Source organism: Madurella fahalii, assembly GCF_045866475.1.
Source record: "Madurella fahalii IFM 68171 DNA, scaffold_4, whole genome shotgun sequence".
In the NCBI taxonomy this organism is placed as follows: domain Eukaryota; kingdom Fungi; phylum Ascomycota; class Sordariomycetes; order Sordariales; genus Madurella; species Madurella fahalii.
The window spans coordinates 4,666,397-4,692,837 of NW_027263974.1; the positions used below are offsets into that span (position 1 = coordinate 4,666,397).

General features: G+C 54.0%; 9 protein-coding genes across 9 annotated transcripts; 5 read left to right on the plus strand and 4 right to left on the minus strand.

Moving 5' to 3' along the window:
* Positions 1–188: 188 nt before the first annotated feature.
* MFIFM68171_08336 (uncharacterized protein) lies at positions 189–688 on the plus strand (the record flags this gene model as incomplete). Its single annotated transcript, XM_071063756.1, has 2 exons — positions 189–348; positions 405–688. The coding sequence occupies 2 exons, from the start codon at positions 189–191 to the stop codon at positions 686–688; spliced, it is 444 nt and encodes a 147-aa protein (XP_070919857.1).
* A 909-nt stretch (positions 689–1,597) lies between these two features.
* MFIFM68171_08337 (uncharacterized protein) lies at positions 1,598–3,898 on the minus strand (the record flags this gene model as incomplete). Its single annotated transcript, XM_071063757.1, has 7 exons — positions 1,598–1,679; positions 1,755–2,275; positions 2,330–2,350; positions 2,444–2,467; positions 2,535–2,910; positions 2,968–3,009; positions 3,153–3,898. The coding sequence occupies 7 exons, from the start codon at positions 3,896–3,898 to the stop codon at positions 1,598–1,600; spliced, it is 1,812 nt and encodes a 603-aa protein (XP_070919858.1).
* Positions 3,899–5,904: 2,006 nt separating this feature from the next.
* MFIFM68171_08338 (uncharacterized protein) lies at positions 5,905–6,966 on the plus strand (the record flags this gene model as incomplete). Its single annotated transcript, XM_071063758.1, has 2 exons — positions 5,905–6,123; positions 6,175–6,966. The coding sequence occupies 2 exons, from the start codon at positions 5,905–5,907 to the stop codon at positions 6,964–6,966; spliced, it is 1,011 nt and encodes a 336-aa protein (XP_070919859.1).
* A 988-nt stretch (positions 6,967–7,954) lies between these two features.
* MFIFM68171_08339 (uncharacterized protein) lies at positions 7,955–9,739 on the plus strand (the record flags this gene model as incomplete). The annotated part of the gene is made up of 4 exons (XM_071063759.1): positions 7,955–8,863; positions 8,926–9,292; positions 9,366–9,467; positions 9,516–9,739. 4 exons carry the CDS (start codon positions 7,955–7,957, stop codon positions 9,737–9,739), a joined length of 1,602 nt encoding a protein of 533 aa, XP_070919860.1.
* Positions 9,740–10,221: 482 nt separating this feature from the next.
* On the minus strand, positions 10,222–11,748 carry MFIFM68171_08340 (alpha-L-fucosidase; the record flags this gene model as incomplete). The annotated part of the gene is made up of 1 exon (XM_071063760.1): positions 10,222–11,748. One exon carries the CDS (start codon positions 11,746–11,748, stop codon positions 10,222–10,224), a length of 1,527 nt encoding a protein of 508 aa, XP_070919861.1.
* A 1,326-nt stretch (positions 11,749–13,074) lies between these two features.
* MFIFM68171_08341 (uncharacterized protein) lies at positions 13,075–13,335 on the minus strand (the record flags this gene model as incomplete). The annotated part of the gene is made up of 1 exon (XM_071063761.1): positions 13,075–13,335. The coding sequence occupies one exon, from the start codon at positions 13,333–13,335 to the stop codon at positions 13,075–13,077; it is 261 nt and encodes an 86-aa protein (XP_070919862.1).
* A 698-nt stretch (positions 13,336–14,033) lies between these two features.
* On the plus strand, positions 14,034–14,306 carry MFIFM68171_08342 (uncharacterized protein; the record flags this gene model as incomplete). The annotated part of the gene is made up of 1 exon (XM_071063762.1): positions 14,034–14,306. One exon carries the CDS (start codon positions 14,034–14,036, stop codon positions 14,304–14,306), a length of 273 nt encoding a protein of 90 aa, XP_070919863.1.
* A 4,580-nt stretch (positions 14,307–18,886) lies between these two features.
* Positions 18,887–19,882, minus strand: MFIFM68171_08343 (uncharacterized protein; the record flags this gene model as incomplete). Its single annotated transcript, XM_071063763.1, has 1 exon — positions 18,887–19,882. One exon carries the CDS (start codon positions 19,880–19,882, stop codon positions 18,887–18,889), a length of 996 nt encoding a protein of 331 aa, XP_070919864.1.
* Positions 19,883–21,119: 1,237 nt separating this feature from the next.
* Positions 21,120–25,312, plus strand: MFIFM68171_08344 (Nephrocystin-3; the record flags this gene model as incomplete). Its single annotated transcript, XM_071063764.1, has 5 exons — positions 21,120–21,255; positions 21,448–21,852; positions 21,933–22,556; positions 22,605–25,217; positions 25,272–25,312. 5 exons carry the CDS (start codon positions 21,120–21,122, stop codon positions 25,310–25,312), a joined length of 3,819 nt encoding a protein of 1,272 aa, XP_070919865.1.
* Between the last annotated feature and the right edge of the window lie 1,129 nt (positions 25,313–26,441).

Sequence of the window (26,441 nt, forward strand, 5' to 3'; positions counted from 1 at the left end):
CTTGAGCTGCGATGCTAAATGTAGCTCCTCAATCACTATCCAGTGTTGGGCTGCCGCTGGGGTTTTTAATGGGTATAAATATGGCTTGGAGCCGCCTAGGTGAACGGCTTGAATTTCTGAACGAAGACAACAGCCAGACCTCTGATCGCGAAACATCTGCACTTTGTCGTTATTTAAAACCTTTCAAGATGAAGTACCTCGCTCTTCTTGCCTCTGCCCTTGGCCTCGCCGCCGCCTCAGTCATCCCGCTTGAACAGCGCGATGTCCAGACCGTGCACCTCAAGTTCCGCGCTGGCCCGGCAGAATACGACATGGCCTTCCCCGCTGACGGCGCCGAGCGCCTTACCAGTCAGTCCCGTCTTCCTCTATGTGATTTTCCCTTGATGCACTAACACAACACACAGACAGCAACCTGGCAGTCAACATCATCGAGGCTCCCGACTACAACGCCTACTCACAATGCGATTTCCGCACCGTTGACGGCGCCGAGGTGACCTTTGCCAGCAGCATCTCGCCTGACGGTATTGGCCTTGTGCTGGTTGGGCCTCCGCAGCCGATCGTGGCTGTCAGCTGCCAGGGCATGTGTGTGCCCAACTATAGCAACTGCTACGAGAACGGGCAGCTGGTCGGGCCGTGCTGCAATGGCTATTGCGCTGCGAACAAGTGCCGCCCCTGGAACGGAGTCTAAGCCTCGATGGAAGGGCCGTAGTGCTGTTAGTGGATGAGTGATGCCTGTGATGCTCAAGTATTGTTCCCTTTCAATAATGTATATATTCATTTCCAATGCTGGTATCTAGACTGGTGTTTAGGCTTGCGAGAAGATAAACACGCGGAAATGGGACTACTGAGAATAGTATTTTTGAAGCCAAGTTCTCATTCCTCCAGCCCCCGTCAGTTTTCTCACGCTATTGCGAGACTGCGCCTTAACTACACTTCATCCGCATTCACGCTGACCACTTTCTCGTTGCACAACCAGTCCGAGCACTCTCCCCCCCCCCCCTTAAGATACACACGCACCAAGCTTTGTTATTCTGCCCGATTGGGAACGCTTGCCTCGAGGGCGAACTCGGCATTACTCGGAGTTGTTGTCGTCCTTGCTCATGTCGTACGCGTTTGCCCCTCATCGCTCACATCACTATCTAATCTAAAGCTTAACCAAAGCCCAACCTCTGTTATCCCAGAGCGTTTATTTGCCGCACAGCGGCCTATACACGTATCGGCGGCGGAGTAAGGCAATACTATCCATGTTGCTATAGGCGAGGAGAGGGTTAGCAGAGTCGAACGAGAATACGCCGCCGGTTTGTAACGTGTTGACCAAGGAGCTATTGAAGCGGAATGGCAAGTAATCAGAGCTTGGATGAAAACCTTTCTTGTTAATAGACATTACCGGCACTAGATCGGATTATTGGGAGTGATACTTTAACCACTACATATCACAACCGGCGAGGAGACCTATAACAGCGAGCTTCATGGAATCAACGTGCGAGCCGTGATATGGCTGCTACCGCAATACAGGCCATCTTTCCACTCTCCCCATGGTTGGATATCTCCCAGTGTTGCTCGTGTGCCATGTATTTCCCTGTGGGTAATGAATCGATTATTCCAAGCCCGCTCTATCCGACTCCCGAGATGGTGCTTCTTCCTCTTTATTGCGGCTGAACCCGTAGATGTCGTGGTCGCTGCGAACGAAATCATTAACCAGACGCGTTGATACCCCTGAGGGTTCCATGGACGGTATGCAACGGCAAACTTACAAAACGAACTTATCAGCCGCCCGCCTTCCCTCCGCTCTGGCATTTGCCCAAACAGAGACATTACGAGGACCGACAGGAAAGCATCCCATTCCATTAGAGCCAATCGAAACCTGGCCCGGACATTGCCTAAGTAGGTCCGTCCACACTTCTCCGGCATGGTGTTCCCCGACAAACATTTGTTTAGTGCCGAATTCCCACGAGTTGGTCATGATAACGGCTAGCCCGTGGCCGTCAGATTTAGAGGGGTGACCCAAGCGCGTGAAGCCCACGCAGTGAGGGTCGTCGAAGTAGTCGTATTGCGCGCCATATGCCCAGAGCCTGCGGGCGAGCATCAATCTGGGAAGGATCTTGCCACCGGAAACGGGGGGAACGAAAGTTCCCGTGTTGGCCGACTTGGGTTGGGGGTGCTGCTTCCCGATGGAGCCGAAGAGGTCCGAGTAAAAGACACAGGGAATTCCAGCGTTCGCCCGGAGGAGAATGAGAGCGTAGGCGAGGGGGAGAAACCAGGGCGCGATGGGTGTCTGTTGCAACATGGGTTACGTGACATACGTTAGGTAAAGGAAAGCGAAGCGTACCTCGAGTGACTGTCCAGCTTGCTAGAGAATGGGATTTAGCTTATCATGAGGGGAAAGGCGGACCAAAAAGGGATAGAAATGTAAATTCAAATTGAGGATGAGAGCATGGCTTACTGTATCGTGATTGACTACGAAGGTCTGTTTCCAGCCGTTAGTATGTTATTCAATAATATGCCTGTACTGAGGAGGCTAAATTGGAACCAACCACAGCGTTATCCGGCTTCCACAAGATCAACGCGTCATCCAAGACTTTCCTCATATCGCCCTTCTCGCCCAACAGGGATATTCTGCTAAAGTTTGACGCCAACTGAACATCAAACAGCGAAATCCGGTGATTCATGAACTCGATGAACCTTGCGAGGAATTCCGAATCCTCCCGCCAGTACTCGCCGACGAGGAACCAGCTTGGATCAACGGCGGTATCGATGTGCGTCACGAAATCGCGCAGAAACTCAAAGCTATAGTGCTTGATAGCATCAAGGCGCATGCCGCTCAGTCTCAATTGATGCGGGAGCCATTCAACCCACCGAAGTAGATCTTTCCTCACTTTGGGATTTTTGTGGTCGATGTCTGCGAAGAGCCTTTGGATGGTTCAGCATGGAGTTGAAGTAGCAGAGGACACTGCTACGAAGACTTACAGGAAGTCATAATTCCCCAATTCTTCATCAACATCCTTTGCCCTAGACCACGGCGTTAGCTATACTTCCGGTTTCCATAAGCAATACAAGGGCGAAGAAGCTTCCTCTAGAGCGACCGTTTGCCCTTGGACTCCCGAATTATGTCAAGAAAGGGATCAACAGTCCTCAGGAAAGCCAGGACGTACCACTCCTTCCCCTCAAATTTCCACACCCCTTTCTCCTTTCTCGCCGCGTCCCAATCAACTCCCGTGAAATGTTCCTTCGTCCATTTCATCGGACTATACCTCCCCGCCCGCCCGGAGAACTCAAACCCCGTCCACGCTTCAATCTTCCTCTTCCCGCCCTCCACTTCCCTCGTCCTATCCTTGTCATCCACCTTCCTCGCCACGGCCGTCTCCGAGAAATCCGCCCCGGTCTTATGATTCAGCACGGCGTCCCACAAGATCCCAATCCCGCAGCGCCCCGCCACCTCCGCCATCCTCACCAATTCCTCCTTGGGACCCCACTTCGTCCGCCTCCCGCCCTTCTGCTCAAACTCGCCCAAATCCCACAGATCGTAGATGTCGTACCCGTTCGCCGCCTGCGACGCCGCCTTGCACGCCGGCGGGATCCACATCTTGGTCACCCCGAGCTGCGCCAGCGAGGCCACGACCCCCTCCAGGCGGCGCCAGTGCTGCCCGTCGGCGGGCACGTACCACTCAAACGCCTGGAGCATGGTCTCGTTCGGGGGGTGCAGCTGGTCGTCCGGGATGGGACAGGGCGAGAGGTTGGGCTGGGTTGTGCTGTCGTGCTTGCGGCGGGTGCGGACGGGGCGGATGTTGGTGGAGCCGCCTGACCCGGGCTCCTGACGGAGTGCCGAAGCCTGGAGGGCGCGGAGGGATGGGGGGAGGGAGGAGGGTGCCGGGGTTGGGAGGGAGAGGTAGGATGACATTTTGGGAGTTGGGCGCAAGTTCAAGTTGTGGTGATGCTGCGGGGGTGGGATTGGGAGACCGGAGCTTCAGTGGGGAACGGGGAAGCGAAAACGCAAGCAGTCGACTTTGGATAGAACCGGTGGGCCCGGGTGAGGATGAGGTTATTGTCGAGCAGGAAACTGGCGCGGGGTGGTGGATACGGACAGTGAGTCGTCTTGGGCTGAGTTCACGATATTCAAGCAGTTTTGTGGCTGCTCGGCGAATAGCCGTGCAGCTGCACAGCAGCTGTGGCTCTGCCGTAACAGCCACAGCTGAAGTGGAGCATATCGCCCAGTTGCACAAACGTCGTTGATAATCCCAACAGCTGTTTTCAGCTCGGACGAAGCCAAGTGCCTATAGATACTATAGTGTCTTGTAAGCAACTCCGTTGACTACTTGGTCCCCTAACTACGCCAATTCTGAACTGTAGAACCAACGAACTGGTATCATCACTCCAATTAAGCCGACCAAAAATGGTTGCGTCACGAATACACTTGTATACTAAAAACGGTGCAGAAACACACATCTACACCCACATACCCATAAAGACAAGGGGGAGGGCAAAAGCAGCTGAATGCCAGATGGACAAGATAGACAAGACATGCTAGGCGATGCTTGCAATAAATCGGGTTCCTATAGCCTAGAAAGGGCCAAAGCAACATATATAAACGGAGCTCCCGCTAGTGGAGGAGACCACAGAGAAAGCTCGTCGATTGAGCCTACAACTGTAGAAAAGAGCACTGAATCGATTGTCATGTCTAAGGAATAATAACTAGAACGGTCCCACTTATGATACGAAGGAAAATGGGCCCTCGATAAGTTCCAGCCCCCGGAGCGCTATCCCAGTAAGTGTGGCCCTCTGATTAGAGGGACCCTGCCCTTTGGGGACAATTCCCCAACTCACTGCTTACGGCGAAACACTAAATAGAAACCCGTCAGTAAGCGAACTGTAGTGATTGCGTACTTCTACATCCAGCTGGTAGCAAGGTTGTTCCAGGGCTGTAGCTATCGAGCAGATCCTAAGTACTAATTACTATGGATGGAGGTCTCAAAACCTCAAGGCACTTCACTGTAATCAATGTACGGGATTATGTGCTGGGTCACTGGAGGGGTTCCGGGCGAAAGGATGTCTCGAGTTACAGGGATACAGCTCGTTGAACATCAGCTGTCGGATCCACCGGTATGTGATCGTCGTAATTATGCCGCGTATTATATACCACGAGCCTCGCGAGATTTTGTCTGGGACGTAGCAATGTGATTATACACAAAAGCTTTTCAGTTCACAATGATATTTAATCGTCGATCCAAGGGCCTTCAATCGGTTGAGAAGCTTAATGCCTCTAACCAGAGCTTCAGATGTGCCGACCTTCGTGCTGATTGAGGACGACTCTCGGGAACAGATACTTGCTCGGCAAGAACATGAATCCAAGTGTCCGTCTTATGTGAGATGACACTGCAGTGACAAAGTACGGCTCCAGGAATGAGACTCAGACGAAGCTTTAATTGCAGGTCATGCGATAAAACCGGGAATTGAAGGTTCAGTCAACCTATACCGTAATATCCGGCACCTCGTGGCTGACTCGAGAGTCCGAGGTAGGTCACAAGTCCAACCTAATTTCTCTGACTGACCCAGCAATGCCGACTTACCGACGTAAGCTAGTGCACTTCTGCGGCGTAGCACAAATCAATGAGATCTCTCGTCATGGGCCCTCACCCACACGCAGTATCATCGGTTACTCTTGGCCTCATGAGTCTGGGCGAAGGATTCACTCCTTGAGGGTTTGTGGGACGAGCTATAACATTCATGGGTCAGTTCCAAGGTAGACCAGACATCGGTGGCATAAAAGCTGTAATATGATTAGAAGCGTATAAGTAGTAGAACCACCTAACTTATTGTTCCTCATTTACACTGCTCCAACTAGAATCTTCAGCCTCCACCTCCTTTTCTCCAACGTTCTTCTCCTGCACGCTTCTTGAGTCGTTCATCATGAAGTCTCTAGCATCTCTTATCATCGCTGGGTTGTCTATGCATGGCGCCCTGGCCCAAGTCACTGTCCCTCCAAATTTTAGAGTCGGGACCAAGTGGCAGATCATAATACAGCACACAATCAACATCAGTGCGCCCCTCGAGCCCACAGATGCCGTAGTCTGGGACCTCGATCTCTACCACATCGCTCGTACCCCGCAAGTTGTCAGCCACCTTCGGGTAAGGATTTTCCCAGACCCATTTGTTCCGCCGCCAATGCTAATTGTATAGTCAAACATCCCAGACGCAATCCTCATCTGCTATTTCAACGCTGGGCTTGCCCAGGAGAGCGACTGCGACTACGAGAGATGGAACAACAGCGGCCTCCTCGGCAACATCTATGACCCGGAGGAGCCCGAGTTCAACGACGAGCGCTGGATCAACATCAGGAACCAGACGGCCCGTGATTGGATTAAGGAACGTATCACACTTGCTAGAGAGCTTGGCTGCGACGCCGTCGACCCCGACAACATCGACGGCTACCTGAGAGACGAGGACGGCAACAACGGGACCGGGTGGAACCTCTCCGAGAGCGACTACGTCTCCTTCGTAACTGAATTAGCCACCCACGCGCATAACTTGACGACCGAGCAGAACTTTACGATGCTCATCGGGCAGAAGAACGCACCCGAGCTCGTGGGCCAGCTCGAAGACGACCTCGATTTTGCCGTGCTCGAGGACTGCAAGACGCTCAACGACGACGAGGACTTCACCTTCTGCAGCGATTTCCAGGCCTACATCACGAGAGAAAAGCCCGTCTTCAGCATTGAGTATCCATCAACCCTTGGCAACTCGACTACCGGCGCATGCAACCTTACCGGCGCGATTGAGGCGCAGTACAATGCCTCGTGCAATGACACCGCTGGGAACTCGGACTTCAGCACGGTGCTGAAGATCCAGGGCGACCTGGGCGAGTTGAACAACTGCACGCAGTATTGTGACGGGGGTGGGCCCGGCACGGGGGTTGTCATCACGCCGACGGATCCTGAACTGGATGGCGCGGATTGCCCTGAGCCCGAGTAAACAAGCGGCGTGTCGAGCAGAGCAAAGCCACATCTGGGTGGTTGTCTATCAGGAAGGCAAACTGTTAGGCTGGCTCTGACGGGTGAGGGAGATGTAGGGGTTGATGAGTGAGTAGTGGGGCTGGGTTCGGGTTCGGGTTCGGGTTCTTTCTGTTGGTGGAGGGTTTGGTTGAGCTTAACACAGAGCGGAAGCCGTGGTACCTTCGAACTAGTACTCGGAAGTCTTAGTTGGATTGTGGTTCCTCGTTGGGTCAATTGGCTTTGTATCAACCTCTCTGTTAGCTTCCATTCTTGATGCCCCTCAGTTGTGTTACGGAATTGAATTTTTTGCGGCTTCCGGTTTCCGGCCTCCGCTGAGCTTTGTCAAGTCCACCTCGAGGGTGACGGACGCCATCTGTGGCCCACCCCGCCCCATGAAATTTGTTGCAGCAGGTTGTGACTCTGCGCCCACACAAGGTGCGTACATAATATAGAAGGAAACGCCGGGTGAAGAAGAGACTTGCCAACACGTCGACTCACATCGAGGTTGAGGAAGCCGGTCGCACTTCACACCAACCACCGAGCAAAATAGCTAGCTCTGCCGCAACGCAGTCTAGGTATAATACGTCTGGATATCTGCCAGACGGGACGTGAACCTCAGATCCCGCGACGATGAACTACCCGCGTGTTACACAAAGAAGTAAGCCCGCTCCCGTTGACCAATTCGCACTCCCATGTTGCCGCGCAATTTACTCGGCCCAGAGTCTGGACCAGTCCGCAACGTATACCCTCCCCAATACTACGCCAGTCTTATTATCTTGCATCCCGCATGCACATATGCCGTCGAGATCAACACAGTACTTACGACTTCCCCTCACCATTCAATGGATCGTCCCATTTTTTTAACACCCAAACCCCCTCACCCGCGTTGCCTACACTCCCCTCACGCTCTCCCACATGTGTAACCATCACGACCGGGTGAAGCCTTCAAGTTCTGAACCATACTAAAAATGGCCTCCATAAACATAGTATCTCGCGACACCCCCTTCCGAACCAACCTCAAATGCTTCATAATCTGCTTCTTCATCTCCTTCGCCAACGTCCAGTACGGCTATGACACGGCCGTCATCGCCGCGTTCCAGGCGATGCGCGGCTTCCTCCGCGTCTTCGGCTACCGCGACCCGTCGCTCGCCTCGGGCTGGGGGATCGAGCCCACCCACCAGCAGCTCATCACGTCCTTCATGAACGTCGGCACCATGGTCGGCGTGCTCTTCACCGCGGCCTTCGCCCGCCTCCCGTGGGGCGGCCGGCGCAACGGCATCTGGGCCGGGAGCGCCATCGGCTTCGTCGGTATCGGCGTGCAGATGGGCACCGACACCATCGCGGGCGTCTGCGTCGGCCGGACCTTAGTCGGCGTCTGCAACGCCTTCTACATCACGTTCGCGAATGCCTACGTCAGCGAGACCGCCCCGAGGCACTTGCGGGCGGTCATGGGCGGTCTGTTTGGGATTATGCCGACCATTGGCGGCACGTTGGGGACGGTGACGGTTTATCTGGCAAAAGGGATTGACAATAAGTTGTGTTATCAGATTCCGCTCGCGTGTTTGTTCTTCTTTCCGACGATGTTGTGTGTGGTGGCGTTGTTCATTCCCGAGTCTCCGCGGTGGTTGCTTGTGAAGAACCGTAAGGAGGAAGCGGAGCGGGCGTTGAGGACTCTGAGGGGACAGTCATTGACAGAGGAATTGTTCCAGGAGGAGTTTCTGGAAATGGTTACCGGAATTGAGAAGGAGAAGATGCTTGCGTCGGGAGCGAGCTTGAAGGAGATTTGGCAAGGGGCGAACTTGAGGAGGACGATTCTCTGTATTGGAGTGTATTCATCCAGGGCTGCGAGTGGACTCTGGGTGTTTATTGCTTATGGAGTAAGTGAGACTTCGGAGCCTGAGGTGTTGTGCTAGTACCTTACGGTGGCTGACTGGAGCAGACCTACTTCTTCCAACAGGCTGGTGTGAGCGACCCCTTCGCGATGTCCATGTACACGCACGCCGCGGGTATCGCCGGGACGGTCTTTGCCATCTGGTGCTCATATCGTATTTTGGGAAGACGAGCCATGATGCTATTCGGTACTGCGGGTGCCGTGGTGTGCATGGCGGCTGCAGCTCTCGGTGGGACGATATCCCCAGGGACGCCTCAAGCTGCCAAAAACTTCATGGCTTGGAACGTCATCTACAGCGTTGCCTACGGCGGATTCGCAGCTACCATTTCATGGCCCGTCTCGGCTGAAGTGGTAAACTCCAAACTCCGAGTGCTGACGCTGTCGGTTGCTACCGCCATTGACTACGTCTTTGCTTGTAAGTCAGCAACAGCACCGGAAGCATAGAAACGCGAAGGAGCTCCTGACTGACTGGTCTTCCTCTTATCTAGGGCTGATCGCATTCTGTTCTCCTTATTTCATCAATCCTAGGGTTCTGAACTGGGGAATGAAGTACTGTTGGGTGTGGGCGGGAGCCAACGTCGTCACGCTAAGTCGGTAACCCCAGATCCTCATCCATAGAACCGGCTAACACCTCCAAGTCTTCTTCTACTTCCTTCTTCCGGAGATGAACGGCCGCTCGCTGGAGGAGATTGACGAGCTGTTTGAAAAGCGGATCAGTGTCAATGATTTTGCAACCTACGAATGCGAATGTACGAAACAGGCACGCGAACTTGCGACCCAGAAGAAGGTAGAGGCTACGGTGCTGCATTCGGACCTAGGATTGGAGGAGGGGGACAAGGCTCCTGGATCCGGGATATTGTAATATTTTTGGATGGAAGGACGACTGGAGCGCTTCTTATCGCGCCAGGAGATCAAAGTTATCGGCGCTCTTACCAGATCACAACTGATCCTAACAGTTTCTATCTGAAGCTTTTATCTTTCGGTGTTGCGATCAGGAGGATCTTGGCGATGCCAAGAGTTAACTGAGCGTTAGCTGCAGGCATCTCCTTCGCGGGTATACATTGTATATACCGCTCTTTCTACCAGATCTCTGTAGTCGACGGGTGACACTGGCCGCTGCCCCCGGCCGTACCTGTCCGGATAGCAGACTTGGCACCAGCGAGTCACTCTTTTTCCACCCTTACACAATTCGCCGCACACGTATTCAAGACATATACCTAGGTTCACAAATTTACTTCATCGAACTATGTAATTAGCGATTGATTTCCCTTCAAATCATTTTAGTCCCTGTATGGTTTATTGATCTTGCTGCGTGTACTATGAGGGTGGTGACTATGGTGTGTCTTAGCCTTTCCTTGTGCCTAAAACCTGGATACTTTGTAGTAACGGCGTAGCGTTAGCCTGCGTAACCCGAAACCTCATACGCGACGTCTCGAGCGGAGTGCGCAGACGATCAATCCGCTTGTACCCCAGCGAGGCCCCGCTGATGACGGTCCTGTATTCCTGGTTCACCATCACGTCGATGGCGTATCCGCCAATCCTCTGCCCCAGCGCGATATGCTCCTGCGCGATGAAGGCATCTACCACACAAGGCCCTCCAAGATCAATTTCCACCCACCCGGTCCTCTCCGAGTCATTCAGCGTCCAGTACGTATCCTTCTTCCCATCGAGAACGTTGGCCGGTCCATACAAAGCAGTAGCACCCCCACGGACTCCACTCGCAGTTACATTTAAACCCGGAGTCGTTAACGTCCTGTTTAGGAAGACATCTCTAAGACGCTTGAAATCCATCAGTGATTCCACATCCTCCTCCATCACCACACCTACTCGATTGGGAGGCACATCCAACAGCAAATTGATACTTCTCCCCACTGAATCGAGGTACATGTCCATCAGAGCGGCCCCCGTCTTAGGCCGCTCCTCGGGGTGGAAAAACCACCCGCTTCGAATCCGCGCATCGGCCTCGGCTGGGGTCCAGTGCAACCCATCCCGCACCCCCGTTTGGAGTTGAGCCTCATTGTATCGGGGCTCGTCCTGCGTCCGGCTTATTGTATGCCAGTTTGTCGCGGCCGTGACGCCGTTTTCGTTGCCAACCCAACGTGCATCTACCCCCTGGTGGCCCCACATGATGGCATCCGGCTGGTTCACGCGGATGATGTCCCGGAAAGAAGTCCAGTTGAACGTCTGCACTGTGCTCGATCCGGATGCGCCATCGAGCCAGATCTCAAACAGTTCGACCGGTGATCCGTCAGCTAGGCGCATCGTTACTAACTCGGTTAGCTGACTTGCGTAGAGCTCGTTGTAGTCCAATGGCGTGGAATCGCCGAAGATCTGTGGCTCATCATAGATGGTTCCCTTCAGCCCGGGCTTCGGCATAGCCGGATCGCGGTGTATATCCCAAGGTGAGAGGTACACGCCGAACTTGATGCCGTATTTCTTGGCTGAGGTTGCTGTAAGTCGCACGACGTCGGAGTCGAGACCCCCCGCCGCACGCCGTTTGGCCCACCCGGAGTTATCAACCTTGTATGTGGTCGTGCTAGTGTTCCAGAGCGCCATGCCATCGTGGTGTTTCGCTGTCAAGATCATGCCCGCCATGCCAGCGGCGGCAAAAGATTTGGCCCATTGGTCGGTATCAAGGTCTGAGGGGTCAAATACGTCAGGAGGACTCTGGCTACGACCCCATTCTTCGTCGGTGAAGGTATTCGGTCCAAAGTGCACAAAGGCGTAGTATTCCAATTGGTGCCAGGCGAGCTGACGCGAGCTGGGAATGCGAAGATAGGGGGCCGGAGGAGCCTGGCTCAGAGCGAAGGGCGCAAGGAGCAGGAGAATGCACGCGACTTGAATGACATGGGAAAGACTAGACAGAGCCATTATTTGCTAATACCAAGTGGCAGCGGTCGCAGTAGCTGTCGTCCGACGATTTGGTCGTTGCGGAGATGGCAGAGAAGGCCCCGAGTCGGTTTAAACTTTGAAGAGCCTACTAGAACAGGCCGATGGATGTCGTCGCAAGGCAAGCTCATATCCCGCATTCGGAAAGAGTAGTAAAGATTGCGTTTAGGCTGAACGCGCCTACCGTTTACCCTCCACAAGGTGTGGATGTCGGCATGCATCTGCCTGATGAAATGGCGCAGAAACACACATCTATACCTACATACCCATCAAATAAGGGGGAGTGCAAAGGTGGCCAGATGCCAGACAGACAAGATAGATAAGACAGGCCAGGCGACACCACCACAAATTGGGTACCTGCAGCCTAAACCAGGTTAAAACAACATGTGCAAATAGAGCTCCCTCTAATCAGAGGAACCCTGTCCTCTGGAGACAGTTCTCCCCAACTCAATATCCGAATGTCTTTATGCGTGAGGCATTCCATGCCATCGTACAGCTGCGTTCGCGCTATGTTCCCGCTTCTGGCAGCCAGGGCAGACTGCAAACAGAGAACCATTGCTTATACACTGCGTAGTCCTAGGAGAGAACGCCATTGACGAGAACAGCTTCAAGTGTTGCCGTATTTATAATATCACTGGTAATCCATAGCGGTTTAGGAAAGAAGGAAAGAAGGAAAGAAGGAAAGAAGGAAAGAAGGAAAGAAGGAAAGAAGGAAAGAAGGAAAGAAGGAAAGAAGGAAAGAAGGAAAGAAGGAAAGAAGGAAAGAAAGAAAACAGGAAAGGAGAAAAGGAAAGAAGAAGAAAAGGAAAAAAGGAAAAAGGAAAGAAGGAAGGAAGGAAGGAAGGAGGGAAAGAAGGAAGGAAGGAAAAAAGGAAAAAAGGAAAACAGGAAAGAAGGAAAGAAGGAGAAAAGGAAAGAAGGAAGGAAGGAAAGAAGGAAAAAAGGAAAGAAGGAAAAGAAAGAAAATGTGGTGGCGAGGCCTTCACGCAAAAGTTGCTGGATGCAGGAACCTGATGGACATGTTAAAGCCGTGAGAAATGTATACCAAATGAGCAACATACTGATCCGAAATCTTTCGTGCTTCCCGTGTCTGAACTGCTTGTACTTGAACGTACAGTACTTCACGATGTTTACCGCCGCGTCATCTAATGTCCGCTTGGTGATAACGGGGATGCTTGGGTCCGGGTTTCGACCTTGGATGTGCCGCACGATCCCGTCGAGAAATCGTTCTATCTGGTAATCATTCGACGGCTCGTCCAAGCTGCATCCTTGGTAAGAATGTGAAATGCTGGGCCAGAAGGAGAAGGCTTACTTCTGCTTGAGTGTGCACTGCCGAGACCAGCTGAAGCGGTTGGACCACATGTAGTACTCCGCCTCTACTGACAGCGCATTGGCAAATTGGCACTGCGTCTGCTTCGTCTTGGTGCTGATGCGGACCTCTGCTGCCGACTCCGCCATCGAGCCCATGGAGCCCTTGCCGGGCCTCGAAAACTTGTGTGGCGGTAGGGGAGGCACCTCCATGTCGGATGAGTCCCACGCGGCATCATCGACCCTTGAAGCTTCTTGCATAGCGATGAAATGGACATGTATGGTGAGGGCGCGAGTCCCGGTGAGTGCGCGAGTCCTGGTGAGTGCGCGAGTTCAAGGGCGTCGACGCGTCGGGTGTGCGAGAGAGAGAGCGATCATCAGAATTGAATCTCGCCAGGAGAGGAGGAGAAATTCATACTCGCAGCACGCTGCCCAGATAGGCAAGAGCCGCCATGGTGAAGGCACCTCAAGGACAAAAGAGAAGGCAGGCACCTCCAGCAATGCCTCAGGCAGCATGACTGAGAACTGTCAGAGCCTTCCCCCTATTTCCCATCGCAACCGCCACTGCAATTGCAGAAAGATCGGAGCGGAATTGGATTGTAGAAGAAAGCTGTGACTTAGAACTGCAGAAACAATTGGAAATCTGAGTTTTGGGCACAGAAACGATCAAGGTTCTCGAGTTCATGATATCCTCTTCCCTCCCAAACGTCATTTGACATCGTTTCTTCTACTCAAATCAAATTTTCGTTTTCCAAAACCTTACCCTCCTCTCAGCCGGCGACCGGCCTTCCTCCTCAGTTCTTTAGGCTTCCTTGTCCACAGCTAAACTGATAGCAAATCTCAAAATTATTGATCTTGCTCCCCACCGCAACAACCGGGCCCTCCCGAATTCCATTTCGCATCCCACTGTCCTTGCGCTTCCGTTGCCAATCGCAAGTTTCTCACATTTCCTTCCCCAAATGCCTCGATCATTCCGCGCGCAGACGTCACTGTGGCACATCCTGCGGGATGCGAATCGCCAACTGGACGACGACGACTTGGCGGATCGTCAGAATCCGCTGATTTGGATGGCGCAAGGGGCCATTCCCGGCCGTTACGCATTCGAGCACCCCGCTGCCACAGCGGCCGCCAACCCAAGACCGAGCACGAGGCGACGGACCGACTCGGACAAGATCGCCAACGCAGACATTGGCCGTACCAAGAAAACAAAGCTGGATGATTTCGGCGATTAAGTTATACGCTAATCGAAGTTCTTGAGCCGCATCAAAACGGAGCCCCAAAACCGTCACATGTATTTGCGTCGCGCCTTCATGCATTTCTCCAAAGCCCAGGTTCCACCTCCAGTCCCTGAAGATAGCGTTGTATTCGTGGAGCGTTTGTGAAACTAGGAACTAGTAGCACAGATGGCGTTTTAGCCGGTTAAATCGCGAATCTGTTGGTAGAAGCTTGCGGCTACTCATGTTGTAATCCGCCCGGATCCGGCATATGGGTTTAGCGATGACGGAGGCCTGGACAGCACCTGACTACCCGAAACATGACGCCGTTAACCGTGCTCCATCCTCCTTATTCTTCCACCTTGTCCTGACTTTCCCGGCCAAGTTCAGAGCGGGTTTTTTTAAGGTCCGATATCGACTTCCACTACCGGACGGGCACCTGCGGCGCACCCACTCAAGGTCAAAGGCTGGTAAATTTTCTAAACCTCCACTTCTTTCAGTTCCCTCTTCATTCTTTTCCTCGTCTACCACGATCCGCAGATTCGCCCGCACTTTTCTCGAGCCTGTATAGCAATCATCAGAAACCGCATTTCCTTACCCAAGGTTCTGGTCTTAGCTAGAGTCGGTGGTCCTAAGGTATGTTTGCTATATTCATCTCCTCGCAGGTATGCTCTTCTCTTTTTAATCTCCAAACGCTGACGTCGTCGGATAGATCTTCTCTTGCACCCGGCATTCTTTTCCTTCCGCCTGCAACCTCAGCGACCATCATCAGTCCGCTTAAGCACTTCGTTTCAGTGCAGAAAGCCCTCACCACTTCAGCACGAAGTACGCCATCTACTATGAGGCACTTGAGTCTCGACTCTAGGCGCACCCTACAAGAAATCTGCGACGAAATCATCAAACTACTTAGCTTCGATGACCGGGCCGCGTTGAGGGTGGTTCCTAAACGGATGAACGAAATTTGCAGTATGGTCCGGTCAAAAATCTCATTCCGGTCAAATCGACAGCAACTTCTCTTCAACCAGCTTCGTCTCTTCGGTTTGAAGTACGAGAAAGCCGCAGAAGCGCCAAGCAGTGGCCTGCCCTTCAATCATTGCATCCGGTGGGCTTCGTATATTGTACGTTACGTTAAATCGTCGCGGAAATAACGTTCGTTAACATTTATATCTCTGAAAAGGAGCAACCACCGAGTTGAGCAGACGGCCCCGCACTGCTATTACCAGGGGTACATTCAGACGAGCCGGAAACAATCGCAGGCGTGAATATCAGCCCCTTCGCCAGCTACTCCCTGAGCTCCTTGAAGCAGCCTCCCTGACGCCCAACGTCATATATTTCAAAGCTATATCTCAGCTGCACCCAATTCTCGCCTTCCGAGTTGATCCGTTTCCGGCAGAGAGTAGCCAAGGTCAGACCATGGCACTTAATCAAACAGCTGTTTCTCAAAATGATGAGATTGAGGTAGGCATCCTGGGACATTTAGTACTGGAATTGGAACGTCTGTATCTTATGCTTGGCACGCGGTCCGCACCGTTCAGAATTGCAGCGGAGTACCACCAAGGATTGAGAGCTGTCGCGTTGACCATAGACGTCGACGAGGCAGTAAGTTGGGGAAAACTGTCCCCAGAGGACAAGCTCCCTCTAATCAAAGGGTTACACTTAGTAGGGTAGCACCTCGGGAGTTGAACTTATCGAGGGCCCATTTTTCTTTTGTACCATAAGTAGGATGGTCCTTCCTATTGCTCCTTAGACAGGACAATCCATTCAACAATCTTTTCAGCACTTGTTACAAGCTCAATTGACGGGCTTTCTTTACGTATAAAGTGGCCGCCCTTGGAATAGAAGGAACTTTCTCTGTATAGGCTATAGAAACCTAATTTGTTGTGTGTGTCGCCTGGCCTGTTTTGTCTATCTTGTCCGTCTGGCATTTGGTCACCTTTGACCTCCCCCTTATTTTGATACGTAGGTATGTGTGGGTGTGGATGTGTGTTTCCGTACCATTTCAGCAGTTTCCCTCGTTATCATCAACGTAGGTAGTTAATCGGTTGTGTTTGGATCCGGGTTGAATTGGGCTGATGTACTGATTCGCGACCGGAGCAGTTGCGGCCGCGAATTTTAACCCTCGTGAAAAGCATATGTGCGGTTGGGACTTCTAAGGCCGCATAATCTTGGTTCTCGGTCCGTTTTTTCCACTTCCCTCCTATTATCTTTCCTCGAGGGCCCTAACCAGACCCTATCAGCAACCCCTTTACTTTCTCCCCCCAACACCGATATCACCCGAGCAACATTTTTGTAGTCGACAAAGCAACATGACGCCGCACGGTAAGAAGCCAGCGTTCGAGCCGACGCCGAAAGAACTCGGTCATACACGTGAAGAGATAAAGAAGCGCTCTCATGCACGTTTTTCGCGTCTTCACCATTCCGAGAAGCGAGAACGGGATACTACAACCAAACGTCCTTTCACTCACCGAGTAGCTTCTCCCCAAATTCCACCCCCAATCCCAGGCGCTCTATACCCGCATCGCTGAGGCCCTGGAGTACATTGTACGGCAGCTCGACTACGACGTAACGCTGCGCTCGCGACAAGAGGCGCGTCACAATATCCGTCCAGAGGCTGTAAAAGCACACGGTGGATTTCGCCCAACACCTGGGCGGGTCGTACTCTGGAATCGTTGTAAAGATAATCCGAGAAGGACCGCACAATGGTGCGCAAGTTTGGGACTGGTCACATGGTGGAAAAGGGTTGCCAGCCGGGCCGTGTCGTAGTGGGTGTTTGGTGGGTTGCGGTGCCTGAGTGCAATTTGACCGAGGAATAAGACCTCCTATCGTAACTCCAGGGAAGGCATACTAGTGGGACGTTCTGGGAGGCGCAGGTGGTAGGCGCGGGGACCGGGGCAGGCCAAGGCATCCAGGAGGTCGGGACTTTCATCAAGATTGTATTGGTTGAGTAAAGCACGTCGATTCCCTCGGATACAACTCTTGGTAGGTCAAAAAGGAGCCAAGCGAATCAGAAAGGATGAGGAAAAAGAATTCACGTGTGTTGGCATGCAAGGAGCCGGCCCATGACGCCGATCATGCACGGCCCCGGCCATATTATCCACAAGGCTTCGCCCGCAAGACCCTTATCCCAGTGGCGGTACCTATACCGCGCAGATCCTACCGAGAACATGCAGCGATCATAGTGAGAACCGGGGGGGATTAGGCGGTAGCACGTGCAACTATGCCAGCGCCATGTCTTGGGCGCAGTCAAGTCCGGATTGTAGGCGGGGCTGAAAGCAGCGGCGCCGAGTCCATGCTAGCAATTCGCCGTCGACTCGTCGAGTGGCCGGGCCTTTGTGAGTGAGCTCGTTGCAAGTCTAGTGTAGTGTGCGCCGCCCAAACGCAGCGATCAGGATGCGGCGGCGTCGCTCTGGAGGTAGGTTGGCAACGGTGCCAAGCGTGACAAGGATTTCCTGGGAGGCGGTGGGAGTGAGAAGCCGCGGACGTTGCGCAGGGAGAAATGGCAGTGGTGGTGGCTGAGCCAACTTGTTTCCCCCCCTGCTCATCTTTGTCTTCGCGCTCTTGGTTCCGCCTCGAGAGGGTGTGCCGCAGGTGACAGATGCCGCGCAAAATTGAGCCGCAGTTCTCTAACAACAACAGAGCTTGTTCCAGTTCCTTATGGTATCAAACATGACAGTTGAGAACCCAATAAGGAGAAATCTTAAACAGGGGGCGAGGGCGAGAAGGGTGTGGTTTCCGCAAGCAAACTCTGGGACAGCCTAATCCATTTGTCTAAGTACCTTATGTACGTATAGAGGTCTCCTTGGTGGTTGAGTGGTTAATGCGAGTTATTCCCCCACGGTAATGTCCAGGTCTAGATCAAATAAATCCAAATTCAGAATTCGGTTTCATATTATGTGGGAAATTCGATGCAGGTTTAAGGGTCTAGGAAGGGGATAACCGACTTATCTGCTGCGGGAACTCCATTGCGTCCTTAAGTATCCTATTTACTTCAATTATTAACATGTAGCAATTGAATTCAATGAGGATTCCGGTTGTACATCCACCAACTGCGGCCAAGCCATCTATAAGTTCGCTGCGGCGAGGCAATGCTCATGAGTACCTAGTACTACATATTGATCTTCTTTTCAAGATATCTCATCCAACGGCAGTTTAGTGCTGGAGTAACCGTATAGAAGAGTAATTCTTTAACAACCGTTGAAATGAATAATCCAATATTGAGACACTCTCAGAACACTAAGTAGCTAGTAGTTATAGCTGTTATCGAGGGCGATAACACAAATACAAACACTACAGCGGTCGAAGTACCTTAGATAACCTATCAATAGCTATCCATATCGGTCTTGAGCAATCTCAAGCGCTTTAATGGGGTAAAAGCGTCCAAGCTGAACCCGTTACAGAGGCTATGAGATTGTCCCCTTAGGGAGGAACTCATCTCTAGATGAAAGACCGAGCGTTCTTTTGAGGAGATATTCTACCTTAAACATCTGAGTTTGACCACAGAACCAGCTTCGGCTCGATGGTACTATACTGCGTTTAATTAACTGTTACTGAAGTATGGATATACAGAGATAAGAACGCCCCAGCAACCCTCCGTAATCTCACACCTTTGCCACCCTCACCGTCACCACAACGCCCCACCCGCGCCTGCTCTCCCACACGCCAAACTCATTCTCCTTCCGAAACGTGACTTCCTCAGCCCTCACAGTCATCTTGACCCAGTCGTCTATCTCACTACCTGTGCCCACACTGGGGCTCGGCGAGCTCGGTGTTACTGGTGACGGAATCGGGCTCTTCTCCTCTCCGGGCGCCTTCTTCCTGCTGCTCCCCCCTCCCAATCCCCAGCGCCAGCCCGAGGACGGCTTCTCCTCCTTAACCGGCACCACCTTCCTCTCCGCCACAGCAGCCTGCACGTGCTTCCTCTCCAAATTCGGCTCCGGCCTCAGGTACGCCGCGAGCCTCCGCGCCATCTCCTCGTCCCGGAACCACCACTCGCCCGCCCGCCCTCCCCCTCCCGCCCCGCCGCCGGCACCATCGTCCGTGTCAAACCGGCCCCACTCATCAAACCCCCCCGGCTCCCCCCGCGCGAGCGAGCTGGTGGCCTCATCGCCGTCGTCCCTGTCGTCGCCATCCCCATCGCCAGAAAAACCGGCGGCGGCAGCGGCAGCGGCAGCAACAGCGTCCCCGGCTTTCTCCCCACCGGCCTTGGCCATGTCCACCCGGCCGACGCGGACGACCTCGCCCTCCTTCCGCCGCTCCGCCGCGCCCGTCATGGCCCACCCGGCCGGCACCGCCGCGGCGGGCACCAGCGTCAGCTCGGCCACCGACGGCCACCGCGCCGTGGTGCTGCTGCCCTGTCGCGCCGTCAGGTCGGCGAGGAACGCCTCGACGTGCGGGACCAGCAGCGCCGTCGTGTCCAGGTCGCGCGACGCCTGCGTCGTCATGCGCGCCTGGTGCGTCGCGCGCAGCCGGGCGGGGAGGGTCTGCAGGTGCGTTGTGAGCGGCGAGGGCAGCGGGTGGATGTTGGAGGAGGAAGAGGGGGAGGGCGAGGTGATGGACTCGTAGGAGGGCGGGAGGTCGTCGGTTGGGTTGCCCATTTTTGGAGATGGGATTTTGGAGGTTTTGCTCTTTCCGCGATGGGAAGGGTGATGGATCTTGCGCTCCAAATTTAGGGGGGGTTCAGGTGAGGTGGTCTAAGGTGAGGGGAGCGAAATCGCGGCCTGGGCCTGGGGATGGTGAGTGTAGGTCGAATGACGTCGGGGATGGACTTTGCTGCCTTGTGGGGTTCTTTTGTGCGACCGGCTTGCTGCAAACAGGCCTTCTTAGCGACCCAAGAGCGGGAAAAGCTTCACGACCGGGCTCCTATGGTGCAGTCTTGGGTTGCACTGTTAGTGATACCGCGGGGCAGTCCCTCGCGACCACTGTGGGAATGGGTTTGGGGCCGTGCCGGAGATACTGATTTACCGGGTCCCCTTGCGTTCGGCTAGGCCGGGCGTGTCTTAGGAATGTTGTGCAGAAACTTAGAGAGGAACTACAGTCACTAGCGAAATCGGCTTCCGCATTTTACTCTCTGTTCAATTGTCTGGCGGCCTGCTTTTGGGCCTCTTGGCGCTTACACCGTGCTTGCTCCCACTGTCAGATGTCCCAGAAACAGCCTTGCTTACCTAACCCCCTGTCCGAATTTACGCCAAACTCGCTCACGTGCCTCGAAAGTAAGCATGCATCTACTGTTTAGGGGGAATGAAGACTTCAAATGATCTGCTAGGCTACAGTACTGTACAGTAGTATGTAATCATGCACCCATCTCTTGGTGACAGAATCTTTGAAGAGGTACCAATACCCTCTACTGGCCCATCACCCCGCGCACTCGTCCTAAATTTCCACCTCACCGTCAGCAAGGCAGTTTCTACGTGTCGCGCGATTAGTCTCCAGAGGGACGTGATTCTGATGCACACCAGCGGAAGCACCTCCAATGAGGATGCCTCGAATTATGCGCAGTTGCCGCCTGGCGCCCGGCGCGGGACAAAACGCCCAACGTGCAACGTACAACGTGCGGGGTTGGGTGGAGGCCTCTTGACGACGACGACGACGACAACAACAGCAGCCTCCGACGCCCTCAATCAGACCGACCGAGATTTACGCTACGCATCTCGACAGCTGCTTACGGTAGGTTCATCTTGTTTGCCTGGCAGATACCCTAGTTTCAGCTGCTGATTAGTTGTCCCAACAGTTTCGCGCGCATTAGTCGTCCGTTCGGGCGCCTGCTCGCCATTTCCCACCGCCGAAAATTCGTTTGGATAGCTGCCGATAGAGCTGAGCCCGGCGGTCTGTGCAATGCGACTGCTGGAACGGGATGATACCGGCGAGGTCCGGTTGACGGAGGATCTCCCCAACAACAAGATTCCGCCGTATGCGATACTTTCACACACATGGGGCAACGGGGAGGTCCTCTTCAGGGACCTGATGGACGGTACATGCAAGAACAAAGCAGGCTACGCTAAGATTCGTTTTTGCGGAGATCAGGCCTGGCGCGATGGGTTGAGATTCTTCTGGGTCGACACATGCTGCATCGACAAGTCAAACAGTGTTGAGCTTCAGGAGGCGATTAACTCGATGTTTCGTTGGTACCGCAAAGCAACTAAATGCTACACCTATCTGGTAGACGTCTCAATCTCTTCGTCCGACGCCGACGATAAGTCCATCTGGGAGCCGGCTTTCCGAGCGAGCAGGTGGTTCACCCGGGGATGGACTCTTCAAGAGCTCATTGCTCCAACATCAGTCGAATTCTTCTCTAGGGAGGGAGCGCGCCTTGGGGACAGGATTACTCTGGAGCGAGTTATTCACGACGTGACGGGGATTCCCCTCAAGGTCCTCCAAGGTGGTCCTCTCTCTGATTTCAGTGTTAATGACCGAATGGCATGGATCGAGAAGCGTACGACAACACGCGAAGAAGACATGGCATACTCGCTTTTCGGCATCTTCGACGTCCAGTTACCGCTTATCTACAGCGAGGGAAAACAAAAGGCATTTAGACGGCTACGAGAGGAAATTAATAAAGCATCAAAGGGTGAGCAACACTTCGATGAGGCCGAAGTTCTCCTAGCTCGTTATGTGCAATCGCTTGCTTACTCCTGGTGCAATCATCAGACTACGGCCCGTACCGAACATCGTTTAGCCTGCAAGGCGTGCCCGTATCAAATCACTTCGTGGCCCGACCTTCGGTTACCGCAGAGCTCGAGGAGTGCCTTCTCCCGCGACGTCGCTCACGAGAAACCCAGCGACGCATATTTGTCCTCTACGGACTTGGTGGGATTGGGAAGACACAGCTGGCGGCCGACTTCGCGCGACGGCACCAGGCCGTTTTCAGCTCGGTCTTCTGGCTGGATGGCCGATCGGAGGACCGGCTGAGGCAGAGCCTTGCTAGCTGTGCAGCCAGAATACCGGAAGGCCAGGTTTCCGAGAGGAGTAGGAACGCTGTGCTGCATAGCGAGGAGGATCTCAAAACTGTGGTGGCGGAGGTGTTGGACTGGCTCGCGCAACCAGACAATAGTAACTGGCTCCTTATCTTCGACAACGTTGACCAAGACGTCAATCAGGGCAGGGAGACGGGCGCCTACGATGTCCGGCGGTATCTGCCCGGCGACCATGGGTCGGTGCTGATCACGACAAGACTGTCGCGGCTAGCGCAGTTAGGTGAGTCGACGCGGCTGAGAGGGGTCGACGAACAACTGGCCATGGCTATTTTCCAGCAGTGGCGCGGGGCAGAGGGAGGTAGGTTTCTGCTGCATATGAGTCCGGACTGGTGCTAACAGACTGTAGTTATGGACGAGGCTGGCGGAGAGCTGCTCGGTCTGCTCGATGGCCTTCCGCTCGCGCTGGCACAGGCGGCCTCATATATCCGCGAGACCGGGCTCGATATCCCGTCGTATGTTCGGCTCTACAAGCAGCAGTGGGACGATCTGATGGGATCAGACGAGGATTCGGGCCCGCCGCTGGTGGACTACGAACAAGGAACCATCGCGACAACGTGGACCGTATCGTTCAAGGCGGTTGAGGCGCAAAACAAGAACGCCGCGAGCCTGCTCCGTCTCTGGGCCTTTGTCGATGGCAGAGACCTTTGGCACGGCCTGCTGCAGGCGGCTGCGGAGGGCGGAGAGCAGTGGCCTGGATGGCTATGTGACGTCGCAGGCAACGAGGTCCGGTACTTGGACGTGGTTCGACTGCTGCTCCGGTACTCGATGATCGAGTCTCAGGAATCAGTGCAGGGGAGCCATATGATGCATCCGGTGGTGCACAGATGGGCGTCGCACATACAGGATGGCGCTGAGAAAAGAGAGGTCCTGCGGTTGGCGGTGATGGTAGTTGGGTTATCGGTGCCCAGCGCTACGAGCATGGACTACTGGGTGGTCCAGCGGCGGCTCCTCCCGCATGCGCAAAGGTGCTCATGGTGGATCGCAGAGATGTATAAGTCGCGACGGAGCTTTGACGATACAAGGGCGATGGACGCAATGCATTTTTTGGGCGACCTCTATGCGGATCAAGGCCGGCTGACGGAGGCCGAGTTGATGTATCAGCGGGCTCTGGAAGGCAAGGAGAAGGCGCTCGGACGGGACCACACATCGACTCTCAATACGGTCAACAACTTGGGCCTCCTCTACAGCAATCAAGGCCGGCTGGCGGAGGCCGAGTCGATGTATCAGTGGGCTCTGGAAGGTTACGAGAAGGCGCTCGGACGGGACCCCACATCGACTCTCAATACGGTCAACAACTTGGGCATCCTCTACAGGGATCAAGGCCGGCTGGTGGAGGCCGAGTCGATGTATCAGCGGGCGCTGGAAGGCAAGGAGAAGGCGCTCGGACGGGACCACACATCGACTCTCAATACGGTAAACAACTTGGGCCTCCTCTACACGGATCAAGGCCGGCTGGCGGAGGCCGAGTCAATGTATCAGCGGGCTCTGGAAGGCAAGGAGAAGGCGCTCGGACGGAACCACACATCGACTCTCGATACGGTCGGCAACTTGGGCATCCTCTACGCGTATCAAGGCCGGCTGGCGGAGGCCGAGTCGATGTATCAGCGGGCGCTGGAAGGCAACGAGAAGGCGCTCGGACGGGACCACACATCGACTCTCAATACAGTCCACAACTTGGGCCTCCTCTACACGGATCAAGGCCGGCTGGCGGAGGCCGAGTCAATGTTTCAGCGGGCGCTAGAAGGCTACGAGAAGGCGCTCGGACGGGACCACACATCGACTCTCAACACGGTCAACAACTTGGGCCTCCTCTACAGCAATCAAGGCCGGCTGGCGGAGGCCGAGTCGATGTATCAACGGGCGCTGGAAGGCTACGAGAAGGCGCTCGGACGGGACCACACATCGACTCTCAATACGGTCAACAACTTGGGCCTCCTCTATAGGGATCAAGGCCGGCTGGTGGAGGCCGAATCGATGTATCAGCGGGCGCTGGAAGGTTACGAAAAGGCACTTGGACGGGACCACACATCGACTCTCAATACGGTCCACAACTTGGGTAACCTCTACAGGGATCAAGGCCGGCTGACGGAGGCCGAGTCAATGTTTCAGCGGGCGCTAGAAGGCTACGAGAAGGCGCTCGGACGGGACCACACATCGACTCTCAACACGGTTAACAACTTGGGCCTCCTCTACAAGGATCAAGGCCGGCTAACGGAGGCCGAGTCGATGTATCAGCGGGCGCTAGAAGGTTACGAAAAGGCACTTGGACGGGACCACACATCGACTCTCAATACGGTCGGCAACTTGGGTAACCTCTACAGGGATCAAGGCCGGCTGACGGAGGCGGAGTCAATGTTTCAGCGGGCGCTAGAAGGCTACGAGAAGGCGCTCGGACGGGACCACACATCGACTCTCAATACAGTCCACAACTTGGGCCTCCTCTACAGAAATCAAGGCCGGCTGGCGGAGGCCGAGTCAATGTTTCAGCGGGCGCTGGAAGGCAAGGAGAAGGCGCTCGGACGGGACCACACATCGACTCTCAATACGGTTAACAACTTGGGCCTCCTCTATAGGGATCAAGGCCGGCTAGCGGAGGCCGAGTCGATGTATCAGCGGGCGCTGGAAGGCAAGGAGAAGGCGCTCGGACGGGACCACACATCGACTCTCAATACGGTCAACAACTTGGGCCTCCTCTATAGGGATCAAGGCCGGCTGGCGGAGGCCGAGTCGATGTATCAGCGGGCGCTGGAAGGCAAGGAGAAGGCGCTCGGACGGGACCACACATCGACTCTCAATACGGTCAACAACTTGGGCCTCCTCTACAGGGATCAAGGCCGGCTGACGGAGGCCGAATCGATGTATCAGCGGGCGCTATCTGGGTTCCGGGTCGCCTTAGGGCCATTGCATTGGAAAACTCAACTTATTATGCGGAATCTGGATTTATTACCGCATACCAAAGGTATGTCTAAGAGGCCGTAACTGCTCGTTCCGTCCACTAAATGTTCGTGTGCAGATCCGTCGGCTACAAACCGAGCCACCGTCGCCGAAAGCTAAGGTGAAAATACTGGAGAAATTGCGGGCTAAATTACGCCGGGTTCCTAAGGAGCGAAGGCAATTATCTAAGGAAATATAGCGACAATCATTCGCCTTTTACTGCGGTAACGTTAGCCTTAATTATTGTATTCTATGAACGTTTAAAGTTCCTTCTATCCTGTAGTTATGGTTCAACTAGCGACATGGCTACTCTGCCTCCACGGAGATGGGTGCATGGTTATGCAGTTATCGGGTTGTCATTGTCTGGTCCGGCCGATCTCTCTGCAATGCCGAGCCGAGCAATCACATGTGCTACCCAAAGGGCTAGTGCGGCTGCTCGCCGTCGTCCCCGCTTCAGCTAATTTGGGAGCCGTAACTGCAGCCAATATATCGCCACACTTGTGCGTGTGACTTCGACAAAGACGTAGATGGGGGGGCCCTGATGAAGAGAGCTTGGGTACTACAAGAACGGGTGCTATCAAGACGAATCATCCATTTCACTTAGGCACACACGTATTGCGAATGCGGAGATGGTGTGCTGTGTGAACAGTTTACAAAACTGAGCCCGTAAGTCTTCACAGGATTGAGGATTGGATATCACGGGTGGTACGAAGTCTGATCCCACTTCAGGCCATTTGGGAAGCAGTACTTCTTCCTCAATCCCAATTTTCCGAGGAGACTTAACGAGTCCGGATATCTGCGCACGGTCGATTTCGTCCAATTCCTGTTCAGGAAGTATTCAACATCCGACCTCAGCTATGCAACCGACAGGGACGTCGCGATTTACAGCCTGGTCGATCGTATGGCACAAGTGCTGCGCACAGAAGTGAGATATGGGATCTTCCGTTGTTTTCTTGACTCTCTTCTCCTGTGGAGGCGGGATGAGAATAAGACGCCCCCGATCTCCTACAGCAATCAATTTGTGCCATCACGGTCCTGGATGGCCTACCCTGGAGGGATTGATTTCATTGTAGATGCCAATCAGAGTTTCAAGGTTCCAAGGGCCGTGGACCTCAGGTTCACCAATGATGGGAAGGCGCTGCATGTCAAAGTGAGGAAGTTTTCGGGAGATTTTCGAATGGAAGACAAGGAGGAAGAATATGCCGTTGTTGATGGGACAGAGCAAGTAGGTTCTATGTGGTTTGATGTT